Source organism: Ctenopharyngodon idella, chromosome 16 (genome assembly GCF_019924925.1).
Source record: "Ctenopharyngodon idella isolate HZGC_01 chromosome 16, HZGC01, whole genome shotgun sequence".
Lineage (NCBI taxonomy): Eukaryota > Metazoa > Chordata > Actinopteri > Cypriniformes > Xenocyprididae > Ctenopharyngodon > Ctenopharyngodon idella.
The window spans coordinates 6,847,186-6,863,165 of NC_067235.1; the positions used below are offsets into that span (position 1 = coordinate 6,847,186).

At 36.7% G+C, this 15,980-nt stretch overlaps 1 protein-coding gene across 2 annotated transcripts; it reads right to left on the minus strand.

The window, feature by feature from the left end:
• Window positions 1-221: 221 nt before the first annotated feature.
• On the minus strand, window positions 222-15,575 carry LOC127497959 (uncharacterized). Of its 2 annotated transcripts, XM_051866810.1 has the most exons (10): window positions 11,208-15,575; window positions 9,523-9,625; window positions 9,057-9,176; window positions 8,891-8,980; window positions 6,974-7,078; window positions 3,011-4,994; window positions 2,600-2,704; window positions 2,023-2,100; window positions 1,863-1,919; window positions 222-1,290 (listed from the first exon to the last, which is right to left on the minus strand). In XM_051866810.1, the coding sequence occupies exons 1-10, from the start codon at window positions 11,219-11,221 to the stop codon at window positions 1,058-1,060; spliced, it is 2,889 nt and encodes a 962-aa protein (XP_051722770.1). In that variant the 5' UTR covers window positions 11,222-15,575; the 3' UTR covers window positions 222-1,057. The 2 variants fall into 2 exon arrangements, with proteins under 2 accessions (XP_051722770.1, XP_051722771.1); XM_051866811.1 differs by lacking the exon at window positions 6,974-7,078.
• Between the last annotated feature and the right edge of the window lie 405 nt (window positions 15,576-15,980).

The following is a 15,980-nucleotide window of genomic DNA, read 5'->3' on the forward strand; positions in this document are numbered from 1 at the left end:
AGAAGGATGGGGGCGTTTTACAGCTTCGTATGTGAGAGTTTTGTCAATTTTGTGAGTTTAAAATCCCTTAAAATGCATTTCCAGGTCCAGGCTTAATGTATTCCTCAGCGGCAGAATGCAGGAATAACGTTATTCTTTTCTTTCTGAGTAATCTCAGTTTCTATGTGATATGGCATATAGTGCATAAAGAGATATCACAGGGATATGATGAAAAAGCAAGCAAACACACACACACACACACACACACACACACACACACACACACACACACACACACACACACACACACACACACACACACACACAGACACACACACACACACACACACACACATACCTGTTTATGCTACTGCGTGGGGACACATGACAACATGCAGCCTGGTGGGAACCACCCATTCTGAGTGGTCTACAGACAAGGCAGAAACTGATCCACACTCCATTAACAGCTGTTATAACAGCCATCACTTGTAAACTTGAGTCTGACCCCCAGAAGACTAACCTGACATTTTACCAACTGCTGGGGACCCGGTCAGGTAGAAGACCCTCCTGGGGACCTGTGATGTAATGTTTTGATATGCTAATTAATGACATCACTGTGTGTGTTTAAAAGGTTACCAATGGGGACCTCACCTCAAACTTCTTAAATCAGCATCTTCATACGGTCAACAGGTGCTCCCTGCTACCACTAAACACAACTATATTACAAATACATTCAAATTCAAATAAATTGCATTCAAATAAATTGTTCTTTGGCAAAAGTAGTTCCAACTGATTTTATTTGTCAATGCTTTTGGACAAACATTTTTGCTGTAAAGTGCAACAGTTGAAACGCTGAATCCCCTTGGACTAAACAAGTCCTTAATTTTTCCAAAATGAAAGGTTAACTCTCAATACCCTATATTGGGTAACAATGTTGATGAGGAACTTATTTTTTCCAACAGCAGAAGAGAAGAGTGTTTTAGAAGCGTACAAAAAGAGAAAAGGTGTACAAAAACAAGTGCAAAAACTTAGAAAGTGCTAAACTTCACTGACAAAGAAAAACTGAACTGAGCCATGATCACATTTTTCTTCTTTTCTCACACTCCCTCTTGAATGCTGTTATTCGGTTCTTGACATAAAACTTCACTGCTTCCCAGGTTCTCTGTTTAAGCAATACCGGCGCTGACCTGATGCAGTCTTCACACTGCCTTTTCCCCGGTACCCTGCCAGATGTGATGCAATCCAAAAGTTTGTTCTCGACTGCCTTCACTTCCTCTTCTGTCCATTTTCTTTTTGGGCATCTTGACGCACCTAAAAATGAAAATAATTTTAACTCCACTTTCAAGTGAGACAATCTTTCGCCTTACTTTAAAAAGGTGAGTGTAGAGTACACTACAGAGGTAATGTACACTAGGACATCGTCATTCAATACCAAATAGAGGAGTACCAGACCATTACTATTGAGACCTGATATCTTAATATTTCGTACATCTACAAAAAAAAAATACAATAAATAAATAAATAAATAAATAAATAACGGACTGCATTTAGAACCCCCAAACACTGTAGCTTGTTTGTGGATAACCAATCACAATAGACTAGGCCATCTGACCAATCAGAGCAGAGCAGTCTCTCGGAAAGGAGGGATTTAGAGAGACTGATTCATCCATCAAGTCGTTTGAGAAATATTGAACAATGTAGTGATCTGCAATGTATGAGAAAATAAGTGTTTTTTGACCTTGGATGCATGTAAACCTGTTGTAAGAGACCTCCAAAACAAAATTAGGAGCCTTTCAAATACCATAATAGGGGCACTTTAATTAAAGTCGCAATAACTATAACTAGACAAGTCAGTTCTTAGCAGTGCAGTCCTAACTCTTTACCTGAATTTGAAGGAGTCTCTCTCTCCTTTGCCGACTTGTGCCGAAACAAATCTTCTTCTGGAAGAACAAACAAACTCTTCAAAATTTGCCGCACTGTAACCAAAAGCTTCAATAATGATGAGCAGGCAAGTTCATTTTCAGAGCACAGGTTAGACTTTACCTGTAGATGTTGAAGGCGACTGACATTGCTTCTTTGGCATCGCACTCTCATTTAAAGACTTGCTGCCAGAAGATTCCTCTGAAGGACAGAAAATAAGACTTCAACTGAATACCATAACAGAAATACAAATGAAATACAGGTTGTACTAGGCAAGACAAGGCCAGGCCAGTCTATTCACACTACATATCATTTATATGTAGCTTACTCCAGCTTAGTGTAGAGAGAGAGACTCTGTGGGATCATTGACCTCTAGGTGAGGAAAATGTGTCAAGAGGTAGAGAGGAGGCGACCAGTGAACAGTGTGTGGGAGACAGGTTGCAGAGGTTGCAGTAGAAATAAACTAGTAGTGGTGGAACAGAGGACTATTCCAGGATTTCCTTACCTGCTTTGTGAGTCAAAGGGCTGCAAACCTGTTTTATGCCAAATTAGCTTATCAGGGACAGCCACAGAGATTTTTATAATACAAATACCCAAATCTAAATCTTTATTATTCTTTATTATTAAACCCAACCAAAACACACACATAATAGGTTACTTGTAAATGCAGGAATTCACATCAAATCACAGCTGACCATACCTGTAGATGTTGAAGAGGACTGACGGCGCTTTTTTGACTGTGGCATCTCACTCTCACTTTCTTCATCCTCACTTTCAGAAACATCAGGATCTGCATTCACTTTCTCTGCAGAAAAGTGTAGAAAAGCACTTGTTTCCATGCACCATATAAAGTTGCATAAAAGAGTTCCTTGTAACTGAACTAAATAGTGGCAATATATAATACAGGTTTTGTTAAATGTGAGCCAAAATCATCACAATTAAAAGAACCAAAGACTTAAAGTACTTCAGTCTGAGTGCATTGAGTTTATTTAATACACGAGTTTCACAATTTGAGTTGAATTACTGAAATAAATGAACTTTTCCACGACATTTTAATTAACTGAGATGCACCTATATGTATAAGAGCAAAAATTAAGTCATGTGTTCTTACCATAAGGATCAAGGTGAATTTCATCAAGGTTTTTCCCCTTGAATTCTGATACTCTTCCCTGTTCAAGGGCCATCAGCACCTTGCTGATCTTTGCTAGTTGTAACGTCCCTTCAGGCAACCGGTAAAACTTTCTATGGACTCTTATATCATGTCCCATAAAATCTGCCAACTGGTCCAACTCAGTATCTGTCAGATTTAGGACTTTAGATAGCGTTGCGATATGTTTCCGCAGCTTTGTGGATGACGAAGTCTTTGGATGTTTGGCTCCACACTGGTGGGCAACCTTCCTGATGCAATCCGTGCCTTTGTAGTATGATGTCTCAGTCATGGGCTTTGCGAAAAAAAAGATATTTTCATCCAGTACGCCACATGCTTGACGATTCTTTACAAGTAGCTCCATGGAGTCCAGCATACTTGGGGTCAGGAGTATTGGCACCTTTCGGTCTCGCTTGCCTCTAATTTCGACACGTTGGAAATGCTGACAGAGCTTCTGCTCAACTTCAGATAAAGCATCAGCAACATCGGAATGCAAGACAGATGTGTTTCGGAGAAGATATGAATTCAACCTCATTTTCGAAACTTCTCCTGCTCTCCTGCGATTAAACACAATTACATCACACAGAGTTATTTGTGCAAGATTTGACCAGTTCTTCTGACTTTTCTCACGTTTGAGCTTTTCTTGGTACAATTCAGTTTGATTGCTGAGATGCATGTGCATTTTTTTAACATCCTCAGTGAAAGGGAGAAGCTCTGGAGAGTTCCATTTCGCTTCATTAAGCGTCTTCAAGGCTGAGGAGGACACAAATTCATTCCATTTTGTGGTATACATTTGCTGAAACATTTTTATATTTTGGACATCTTTTTCCTCTCCTGCAATCATTGCTTCACATTCTGCAATGTCGGCCATTTTTTTAAGGTTGTGCCCCAGTTTTAATGCCAAAGATGGAATTGCGAACACCTCATCTTCTTCTCGGAATCCCGAGGTATCTTTAACGGCCTTGATGACATGATAGAAGTTTGTGGGTATGAAAAAGTCTTTAATACTCTGCAGCTTTCCCACTTTCCTAGCACACACCAACAGTCTTCCAGCCTCACGCATTTTAGTTCTGATGTATTCGTGCTTGGTTTTGTCGCTACCCATTTTGTTGCATAAGTGTTCCCCAAATTTGATGATGCATGCATCACTTTTAACTGCATATGTTACTTCATCTTGCTTCATGTCACTGATTAGTTTCCATAATTTGTTTGTTACTCCTTCAGGAACAGGCTGTGCATAAGCACAGAGTGCTTGAACTCTGGATCTACCTGGTTTTGTGACCTGGCACTTCTTGGCCAGGTTGCACCTTGACATATGCCTCCAAAGTGCTTTTCGTCGGAACAGCCCTTGGCAGTTCAAACAGTGCATGTAGTCCTTAAAATTCACACGTTTAGCAGTGGTTTGTTGACGTGGCACCAACACTCCTTTGCCACATTTTAGAACATTTGCGTTGTGTTCACGGTTCCCTTTATTTCTCAAAAGATCCAGATTAATCTTCCTTTCTTTAGATCCCTTTGGAAAAGAAAGAGCTTTTGCTACCTCCACCTCATTCTTATGAACTTGGGCCAAGTGTCTTGCCATTTTGCAGAATGGTTTGGAGCAGTAAAAGCAATATTGCTTTTTGTTGTACATTCTTTGGCCATATGCAGTCTTTTTCAGTTTCATTACGGAAACCTCACTACTGCAGTCATTGTCTGAATGAGTAGTTTTCTCCTTATCTTCAAGTGGGGAACATTCTTTGTCTGCATTCATGGAAGATGAGGAAGTATCAACATTCCCATCTAATGCCACATTGGGAGACGAGGGACTGGACAAAGGCTGTGGAAGGTTCTCTTCAGATTCTTCTGAACAGCTCTCCGATTCAGGCACATAATCATTTTCGCTGTTGTCAATGCTGCTTATCGAGTCATCTGAAGTGGAACTGAAGTTCAATGATTTCTTGGTAAGCTGTAAATAAATAACCTAGCTTTAGTTTAAAACCATAATCAAAGTGGATATCTGTACGAAGGGTCCATTGTGAGTTCAGAGTATATCTGCGATTCAAATAAAAGCCTACAAAATGTACAATAAAACACTTTGTACCACCTTCACTTTTACAAACCTAGGGCCCTATCATACACCCGGCACAATAATAGACTGTGCCAATGACCAACTAAAACCTGGTCTAAAGTCAATGCCACAATATATATATATTTGTTTTTATTTAGTAATATGCGACTATAGGCGTTAGTAATATGCGACCATAGGCGGGTGCACAACGTGCACACACTTTGCTTATTCGTAGGAGTGTTGGGATACTTAGCAGACTGTCGTCACTCAGTGGCTGGCTGTCTAAGTGGTGTCCGCAGATTAATCAATAATCAGTTCACAGTCAATTGGAAAAGTTTTTGGGGTACACCTGAACTGTTTATATAAAAAAAAAAAAAAAAAAAAAAAAAAAAAAAAAAAAAAAGTATTCATTAATGTTAATTTTGTCAGCTAATTTTTTTAATTAATCTTAGTCCTAGTCCTGTGTCAAATGTAACTTTTAGATTTTATTATATATTTAGTCAACCTTGCCCTGTTTTGGTTTAGTCAAGTTTTAGTCACCTAAATGTCTGAACAGTTTCGTCTAGTTTTAGTCAATGAAAACTTCTTCATTGTATAATAGTTAAAATGTATTGTTTTGCTCAATTTTAATTTCAATGATTGTTATCGTACATTTCATCAGAAATTGCTCTTTCACCAATAAGCACAAATCAACAGAATATTGATTCATAAGCATGGTTTGTTTTACCTCATCTATTGTACAGATTTATTAAAGGTTAACAATTATAAGCTAAATAAACACAAAAGACTTTAGATATACTTGCCCTGTCTACATTATGAAAACTGGTAACAAAAACTCTCAAATATTATAACAGGGAATTACTGGAATTACTATTAGGAATTTCTAAGTTGTATTAATGTTTTTCTAAACTGCAAATTGTCTGAATAACAGAAAAGCTTAAGAAAATTAAACAATACATTTAAGTTTGGCAAGTTGTTCAGGAAAAGCCCAACTAGTAAAATCCGTACAGGTGGTGTTACGGGGAGAACAGAGGAATCGTGCGGATCTATATGCAGAGCATATTTCGTTAACGAAATCTATGACGAAAATAACACTAGTATTCATGCCTCCTGGGGTGGTGCCGCTCTTCTCTCTAGTAATATGGGTATATGTCTTAGAGTTGAACCTTGACTAACGGTCTGTTCCCCGAATTAGTAAATACAAAAGAACAAAAATTCTCGAACCCATTTAAGGGTAAAAACGTAATTGATGTTCAACAAATAAAAATCAGATATTCAGATGAACAAATGATAAAGCTCAGTTTGCTGAATATTAGATCCTTTTCAACAAAAATCACTTTTTGTAACTGATATGATTACAGATCATAACCTAGATGTGCTGTGTTTGACAGAAACCTGGCCAAAACCAGACGATTACAATGAGTAATTTAAATGAGTCCACCCCCCAAGATTACGGTTATAAACACAAGCCTTGCCTGAAAGGAAAAGGGTAAGGTGTTGCTCTTTAACAATGCGCAGGAGCAGAACGGTTTCCTTGCTAGTGAAGTGTTCAGTTTTCCGCTTGCAAATTCCACCACGGTGCCATGCGCCGGGCACGCCGACCATTTTTTCCATCGTTAAACTACCAAAAGTGGAATCGGACATGCCCCAGGTGCACTTGTGCCGTGCGCTTTAGACCATGTGCTTAGATCATTAAAATAGGGCCCCTTAGCTCACACTGTCTAAGCTTTGACAAAAGGAGCTCATGTGTTTAATTGCTTATAGCCATGATAACAAATGAGACAGTTAACAAACAACCTCAGTAATACAACTGATACTGTAGACTAAATGTAGACTTAAGACAAAATGATCAGCACACACAAGTGTGAGAAACTTACAAATACACTGTCAGTCCTCTTTAGCTCTGGAATATCACAGGCTCTTGGTGATACAGAAGAACTGGGCAATTCTAGAATTACTGTATCTGTATCACTCTCCGTGTCCTGGACAAAGAGATAAATATAATCAAATATATTTTTTTTTCACATAGCAATGTGTCTTGCCTATTTTTTTCATAAGATCCGATGTTTCTCCTTTATGTTTGGTGCTGTCGCCTGAGTAGACACATTTCATTCTAAGTTTAATTTCCTTAACGTGTAGGGTTTTTTTTTTTTTTTTACTTGTTATTTGTCTAAAATTAGCAATTAAAAACTAATTGGTTCCTTCAGCATAACCAAAAATTTGCTGCATTTATTTTGAAAAATAAGTAATTACAAATTTTATTTGGTATTTTATGTTTCATTTATTTTTGATAATGAACAGGCTGCGATGTCAAGCCGTGCTAGAATTGACAAGTGTGCGCACACGAGGCGCGGACGTGCACTTGAATCACTTCCTTACATCAGTGAAAACAACTTAAAATACTCTGCAAATACATAAATTGTAAAGAATTTTATCTGTGTACACTCACAATAAAAACAAAACGTGAAAAAGTTTCCTTTTCCTTGAGCATGTTTATGAGGAGAGCGCGCATAAATTAATCCAAACGCAGCATATCCCTATAGGCTATTTAAATATGCAAATGAGGCATTATTTAATGAAATATGCGCCAAGTTGTTATTTAATTTCTGACATATTAGAGTCAAATGTTTATACAGAGGGAATTTTGGGTATCTCATTTGTGTCACTCAATTTAACACTTAGACAGAAAATACATTTTCACAATTTTGGGTGGAATAAAATGTATATAATCAAGCAAATTATATATGAACTAATCCCTCTGTAAAATCCTTCAAGATATAGACAGGAATAAAAATGTAAAGTTTGGTCTAAGTGCTACTGAAGTGGAGATTTATGACTCAGTGTAGGAGGAAAAACTCATTTAGAGAAAACATCCTTTAAAAATATGTATTGCAATTAAAATCTACTGACAAATAAATAAAGTGCTATAAAAGAAACACAGTGTATTTTGGTTATTTTCTTTCCACTAGTCTCAAAAAACACTTATGAAAAACCAAAAAGCCCAACATCTCAAACTTGATAGGTGCATGGAAAAAAAGATATTGCAATTTGATTTTAATTTAGCAAAGTCAAGCTTTTGCTTAATATTGTCAATAGCGCGAGTATAACCGAGCATTACGAGACAGGCTACATGTGTGCGGCTATCTCTTTTTGTGGTTTGTCCTGTCTGTTTAATCCCTTAAGACATAACTGGCTGTGTTTACATTAATTTTGCGCCATAAAACCATTTTGAGACGCAAGTGCATTAAACCACTTACACGGAGTCGTGCACAGCCGCATGCGAGCAGTCTTCACAAACAAGCGAGCGTCAGCATTTGAAATTGAAAGCAGCCTTCTGTTAGTGAGGTTCATATTTTAAATATAGAAGTCCACTGCATTCCAAACCACAAATTATGACTTTGTAGAGCATTTGTAAGGAAAATACCGACGGGCAAGACCGCACACTTTAAGTGTAAAGCATCCTGTGCAATGAAGCTCACGAATGTCCTTGTTATTCACTTCAACCTTTCTGAACTTTATGAAAGATTATTTTACGGAAGGTTCGAGTGGTGTACGTGTGTGAGGAATTGGAAGCAAGCATGGTATGGTGTTTCTAAAGCAAACTCAGCGTCATCACGCATCTGGTTAAAGACGAAGCTCAGAATCGATCCAGAATCGTTGGAGAGAGAATTAAATTGAGCTTACTGAATCGCAGGCTACTGTCAGATAAAGCGCAACCAAACTAATGTGTGTTTACTGTGCGTGTTGGCTATGATCCCCGGTGGGGCAGAAGGGTCATTATGACAAATACTTACCACCGATTTCTTTGTAGACAGTGACTGTTTGGCTAGGTGCTTGGTAACATCTGAAGGCATGGTAATGTCCATATTTGGCTTTGAATCCTCCTGTTCAGGTTGAAAGAAATAGTCTGTAGTCATAAATCATTGCAATACCTTTGAATTTTTAAAAACACACACTTACCAAGGATCGTTTTCTACATATCAGCTGTAAGTCAAGGATGTCCTTCTTGAGGGGAGATGGGACCTCATCATCTGAGACCTGGTGGGGCATAATGGGGCCAATATTTGATGTTTCCATTGCCTGAAATTGGCAAAGTTAATTTAATGCATAACTGTAGTCATTCAAATCCTTTAGTTTCACTTTACTTTGCAGCTTCGCAATATTTGATTTTATATGAATATTTAATTTTCTGCCTTGGCAAATATGTAGGCAATGTTTTTGTAAATATGTTCGTATAATCATAATAACAAAATATTTTACATTTAAACATAAAACATTTCTTAACACAATACAACAAACAATTTAACTGCGATTTTATACAGACTAATGTGTGCAATTATTTAGGGTACTTCAATTTCCATGCATGAAATAAATAAAAAAAAAAAAAAAAAATAATAATAATAATAAATAAATTAAAAAAAATCACCTTCTGTCTAGCTGATTGTCTCCTGGCGCATACATCATGATGCTTTCTCAGTTTTGTGATGCGACGTTCAAACCTGCTGATCCTTTTGTTGTGTTTATTTGGTCTGTTGGAAAGGTATAATAAACTCAATTAAGTACGGGCAACAGGCAACATAGTCTATTTTAGTTTGTTTTTAATAAAATAAGGCACCAATTGATTGATCAAACGTATCTCAGGAAGAACTTTACATTATATATCATCAAATGTTTTAGAGAAAATAACAAAAATCTGCGTGTTGCCTCAACATTGTACCATAATGGAATCGCATAAGGCCATACAGGCATAATAGGTTTGAATACAAATGTATTATATTTGTAAGGAAGAGAGTTAGAATTATCTAAATATATTTGCATTTTCACATGATTTTGTAATGCACTTATAAGAATAGTAATTCACATATTATATCTGCATATATTATGATCTGCACATTTTCTATAACACTTAAAAAAGGTATAAAACACAGGTAACACTGGCAGTTGATGAGGGTGAGGATGACGGGTCATACTGTGATGAGGAAGATGAAATCATAGTGACAATCCATCAGGGAGAGAGTGAGGGTGAGAGAGAAGATGGATATGATAACTTGATATAATAACATAATAATATGATGGTTTGGTAATACTTGTGTTCCACTATGGTACAATGTTGCCTGAGGGCAACAGCTGGATATAAAATGTTACTTTTTATTAAATATGAAACTTTTAATACATTAAAAACTGGATAAATTTGTTTGTTCAAGTGTCTCTAGTTAAAGAAATTTATGTTTTCAATAAATATATCTCTTTTTTCTACATGAAAATGCCAAATGTTTAAATTTTTCCATTGTGGTACAATGTTGCCTCGAGGCAACAAACTTATAAAAATTAAATAAATTAAAAAATTATAAAAATGTTTATTGATATTGTTAGAGTGTCCAATTTTAAGCAGGAAAAACACCACAAATTATTTTTTCCTCATTGATATCACATTGCGTACCATAGAGGGTTAACGTTAACTGTACACCTCGTGAACTCACCATTAGGCCACATGTGCGACACACACATAGAAGCGGCTATTTGCTATCAAATTAAGTAAAATGAAGTAATGTTACTCTGACAAAACGTGATTTATTGTGTTTTGGATCGCAAAATACGACGACTGACAAAATTAACAGTTAATAACCCCTTATAACGCGCTGATTCTGTAAAGCAGGCGTGAACTTGTGATTACCATTATTACCTCTAAATTTAAACTTTTCAATTATGAACAGGAGACGTGTAAAACTCATTAATTTGTATTATTTTCCATGCGCTTTGAGGTATCGTTAACGTTCAGAACGCACGTGCCTTTAGGTTAATGCCTTCAAATAGGCCTATTACAGTAACCTTAAACTAAGCTATATCCATTAAATATTTATGTGAAGTCGATGTACATTCCTGTCTAAACTATAATTAACGTTACATTACCAAGCAAATTCGTAACCGAGCGTTAATTACGACACAAACCAACACGCTTGATAATTAACCTTAACTAGCCAATTACCTAAAGCTACCTTAATTAGAAGCAGTAAGCTTAATCTGTTTAATTGATCTACCTCATCATAGTACGACTATTAATAGAATTCAAAATTTACCATGGTATTTATATTTCTATAACAACAATCTTACCTTATTTCCTCCATGACGCATCCATTAAAAAGGAATAGCTTGGAGAAGATGTTGCTCGTGTCGTTGTCATCTCAAACTGGCTGTAAGCGAGTACTCCAATTAGTCCGACCCAAACTTATTATTAACTAAATTGGCGGCCGCAGCTGCGTGAAAAGGGGGAGGGGGTGGTTGCGATGGGGACCTGATATGTCAGGTGAACACACAGATCTTGAACTTTCCATTGACCTCACCGGGCCATCTCACAGTTTACTGTCAGTGGTGTTTTGTTTAGACCCTTACATTAGCAAGTTGATTATGTTATGTCTGATGCAAAACGGAGACGATTAGATCCGTGTTCTTTTGCATCCATTCCTTTTTCCTTTTTTAACCATGGAAACAAAAACAGAAAAAGAAAGGTTGTTGTATTTTTAAATGCTTTGTTGAATACCAAAATTTAAATTAAAACTATAAACACAAATGTCATGTTCACAAAATGAAATGGACTTATTTTTTATATTTAATTAAGTTTTGCATCTTTATAAACCAAAATTCAAAATAAACCCATTAATGTAAAAAAAAAAAAAAAAAAAATTGAAAAGTTTTCGTTTGTTAAACTCCCACACTTTTGAGAGCCATTGTTCTGACACCATGACAAAACTGTTGATTTTAAAACTGAAACGGGCATTGCAGAACTACTATACCAACATGATGACGAGTGAGATTTCTCCCCTCTTGTTCCCGTTAAAAAGTCTCACTCATGAGGTGTCCGAAAGCTATACTGACAGCAGCAACATACCCGCAGCGACATTGGACGTTCTTAAAAGCACTTAATGTGAAAAACGCTTAATGTGGCTTAATGTACTAAGACAGGGATATCGGAGGCCCAAATTCAATACACACTTTATTGCTGTAATAAAGCATATGTAGCTGCATAAGCAGATAAGCCCATAATATGAAGGCAATTAATTAGCCTACAAGTTAAAGGATTAGTTCACTTTCAAATGAAAATTACCCCAAGCTTTACTCACCATCAAGCCATCCTAGGTGTATCTGACTTTCTCCTTTCTGATGAACACAATCTGAGTTATATTAATAAATATCCTGACACATCCAAGCTTTATAATGGCAGTGAACGGGACCAACGAGTATGAGCTGAAGAAAAAGTAGTTCTCAGACAAATGTTTTAGAATAGAGTTGATCTCATTCATTTCCACTGGTCAAATAGTATTTTTATTGTTTTAAACAATTCAAATTAAATTAAATTTAGCCTATGAAGTTTTGCTGATAAGGTGAACATCTTTTAGCTATTTTAGTGGAAACAGATAGGTCTATATTTTTTGCAGCGTTAATATAATTATTTAACTGTGCATCACTGACAAAGGGAAAAAGGAAATGTGCAAATCTTACCATTTTCAAGTTGTATCCTTCAAATACAGTGGTATTTTTCATAATGTTGTGGAGATGCCTTCACATAGCATTATTAACTCCGTGCAGCTGCAGTTGTACAGTAAGCTACAGCTGCATCTCAATAAATTAGAATGTCGTGGAAAAGTTCATTTATTTCAGTAATTCAACTCAAATTGTGGAACTCTTGTATTAAATAAACTCAATGCACATAGACTGAAGTACTTTAAGTCTTTGGTTCTTTTAATTGTGATGATTTTGGCTCACATTTAACGAAAACCCACAATTCACTATCTCAACAAATTAAAATACTTCATAAGATCAATAAAAAAAAAAAAGTGAATTGTTGGCGTTCTGGAAAGTATGTTCATTTACTGTACATGTACTCAATACTTGGTAGGGGCTCCTTTTGCTTTAATTACTGCCTCAATTCGGCGTGGCATGGAGGCGATTAGTCTGTGGCACTGCTGAGGTGGTATGGAAGCCCAGGTTTCTTTGACAGTGGCCTTCAGCTCATCTGCATTTTTTGGTCTCTTGTTTCTCATCTTCCTCTTGACGATAGCCCATAGATTCTCAATGGGGTTCAGGTCTGGTGAGTTTGCTGGCCAGTCAAGCACACCAACACCATGGTCATTTAACCAGCTTTTGGTGCTTTTGGCAGTGTGGGCAGGTGCCAAATCCTGCTGGAAAATGAAATCAGCATCTTCAAAAAGCTGGTCAGCAGAACGAAGCATGAAGTGCTCCAAAATTTCTTGGTAAGCGGGTGCAGTGACTTTGGTTTTCAAAAAACACAGTGGACCAACACCAGCAGGTGACATTGCACCCCAAATCATCACTGACTGTGGAAACTTAACACTGGACTTCAAGCAACTTGGGCTATGAGCTTCTCCATCCTTCCTCCAGACTGTAGGACCTTGGTTTCCAAATGAAATACAAAACTTGCTCTCATCTGAAAAGAGGACTTTGGACCACTGGGCAACAGTCCAGTTCTTCTCCTTAGCCCAGGTAAGACGCCTCTGACGTTGTCTGTGGTTCAGCAAATTCCTTGACACATCTGTGTGTGGTGGCTCTTGATGCCTTGACCCCAGCCTCAGTCCATTCCTTGTGAAGTTCCCTCAAATTCTTGAATCGATTTTGCTTGACAATCCTTATAAGGCTGCGGTTGGTTGTACATCTTTTTCTTCCACACTTTTTCCTTCCACTCAACTTTCTGTTAACATGCTTGGATACAGCACTCTGTGAACAGCCAGCTTCTTTGGCAATGAATGTTTGTGGCTTACCCTCCTTGTGAAAGGTGTCAATGACTGTCAGATCAGCATTCTTCCCCATGATTGTGTAGCTTAGTGAACCAAACTGAGAGACCATTTTGAAGGCTCAGGAAACCTTTGCAGGTGTTTTGAGTTGATTAGCTGATTGGCATGTCACCATATTCTAATTTGTTGAGAGAGTGAATTGGTGGGTTTTGTTAAATGTGAGCCAAAATCATCACAATTAAAAGAACCAAAGACTTAAAATACTTCAGTCTGTGTGCATTAAATTTATTTAATACACGACATTCTAATTTATTGAGATGCAGCTGTATTATAGCTTATGTACTTCAGACAGTGAGATACAGAAAACCATGGAATTTAATAGGATGTCCTAACTTTTTCACGTGACTGTATATGTTTGGGTAGGCTATTTTTAATTTGAACATCTAGTGTAGCCTAGCGACTCCTAAACCTTTACAATTTCTTGATATAAAACAATATAGGCTAAAACACCTAACAGCCAGACAAAAAAGTCACAGTAATTTAGAAGTCGTCTTTATTCATAAAACAGTTAAAAGCAAAGGGATGGGGAAAAAATTAAGCGAATTAGAATGTAAATTAATCAATGTCATCTGTTAAGGAGTTTTCAGAGCATTTATATATATAGTTCTGGCTGTTTTGATACAAGTATTTCCATTGATTCCAGAAGAAAAGCCATTAGTGGGCGCTGTGTATATTGACACAAAACACCTAGAAATTAAATTTAGCATATTTACATATTAAACAACAAGTTGTATATCATTTATACTATTTTTATTAAAATAGTAATATTGCATAAGGGAAATTAGCTTGTATCTGCAAATTCTATTAATCAGTGTTAAAATAAAAAAAGAAGAAACCACATTTTCCATATTTCATTTGTGGTTTAAAAAAGGAAAAAGGAATGGATGCAAAAGTACATGGACCCAATGATTAAGTCAGAGATCACAGAAGATTAAGATCACAGAAGAGACACCAAAGATATGACATTTGGGTATATTTAAACATATCAGAGCATATAGTAGAAAACAAATAAATGATTAAGGAAATCAATAACATGTAAAAGAATAATAATATGCAAGAATAATTAAATAAAAATAAATAATATGAATAAAGACATTATCATAAACATTGACCATTTTGGATTCAATGTCAGTTTTTTACTTAGGTTTACTAGGTTTCTTTTAATCTGTCTGAAGCAATCTTGTAATTTAAAAAAAAAAAAAAAAAAAAAAAAAAAAAAAACACACACACAGTTGTTCCAGTATTGACCATAGAGGGCGCACTCTGAAACACAGTTTATACACAAACACATTTTTTGTCTGGTAAAACCTACCCCGTAAGGACCAAGGGACATTTTCAGGGAAACACTGCCACACATGTTAAAATGGCTATTTCTATCAATTGCAATGGGTGTGCCTGTGGGGACCAAGAATCAGGTCCCCACCGCTCATGGGGTCCCCACGGGTTTGGTGTGCAATCAGGTCCAAGTCCACACCGGGATATAAAAACAAGTACACACACACACACACACACACACACACACACACACACACACACACACACAGTGTTGGGGGTAACACAATTACAAGTAACACAAGTTAGCCAATCAGATTACTTTTTTCAAGTAACTAGTAAAGTAATGCATTACTTTTAAATTTAAAACAAAATATCTGAGTTACTTTTTTCAAATAAGTAACGCAAGTTACTTTGTTTTCCCATGCATTGACTAACACCTCTCCTGTCCCCATGTTGCGAGAAATCAAGAGTAAGTGCAGCGGCGTTGTGTGCGTAACATGTGTAATCATGATGGTTATTATTGTAGTTCTAGGCTAATGTGTACATGCATTTACTTATCTCACTTGCACAAAAACATTTAATATTTCTCAAAATGAGTAAAAACAATGAAATGCAAACTCAGAATATTATGCAAAGCTGCAATAACTAAATATGTTAAATTACATAAGTATATTTTATGTATTTAATCTGACTTGAGCCTGGTTTCTCCCAAGGTTTTTTTTTCTTCTTCTCCATTCTGTCACCTGATGGAGTTTGGGTTCCTTGCCACTGTCGCCTTTGGCTTGCTTAGTTGGGGATACAG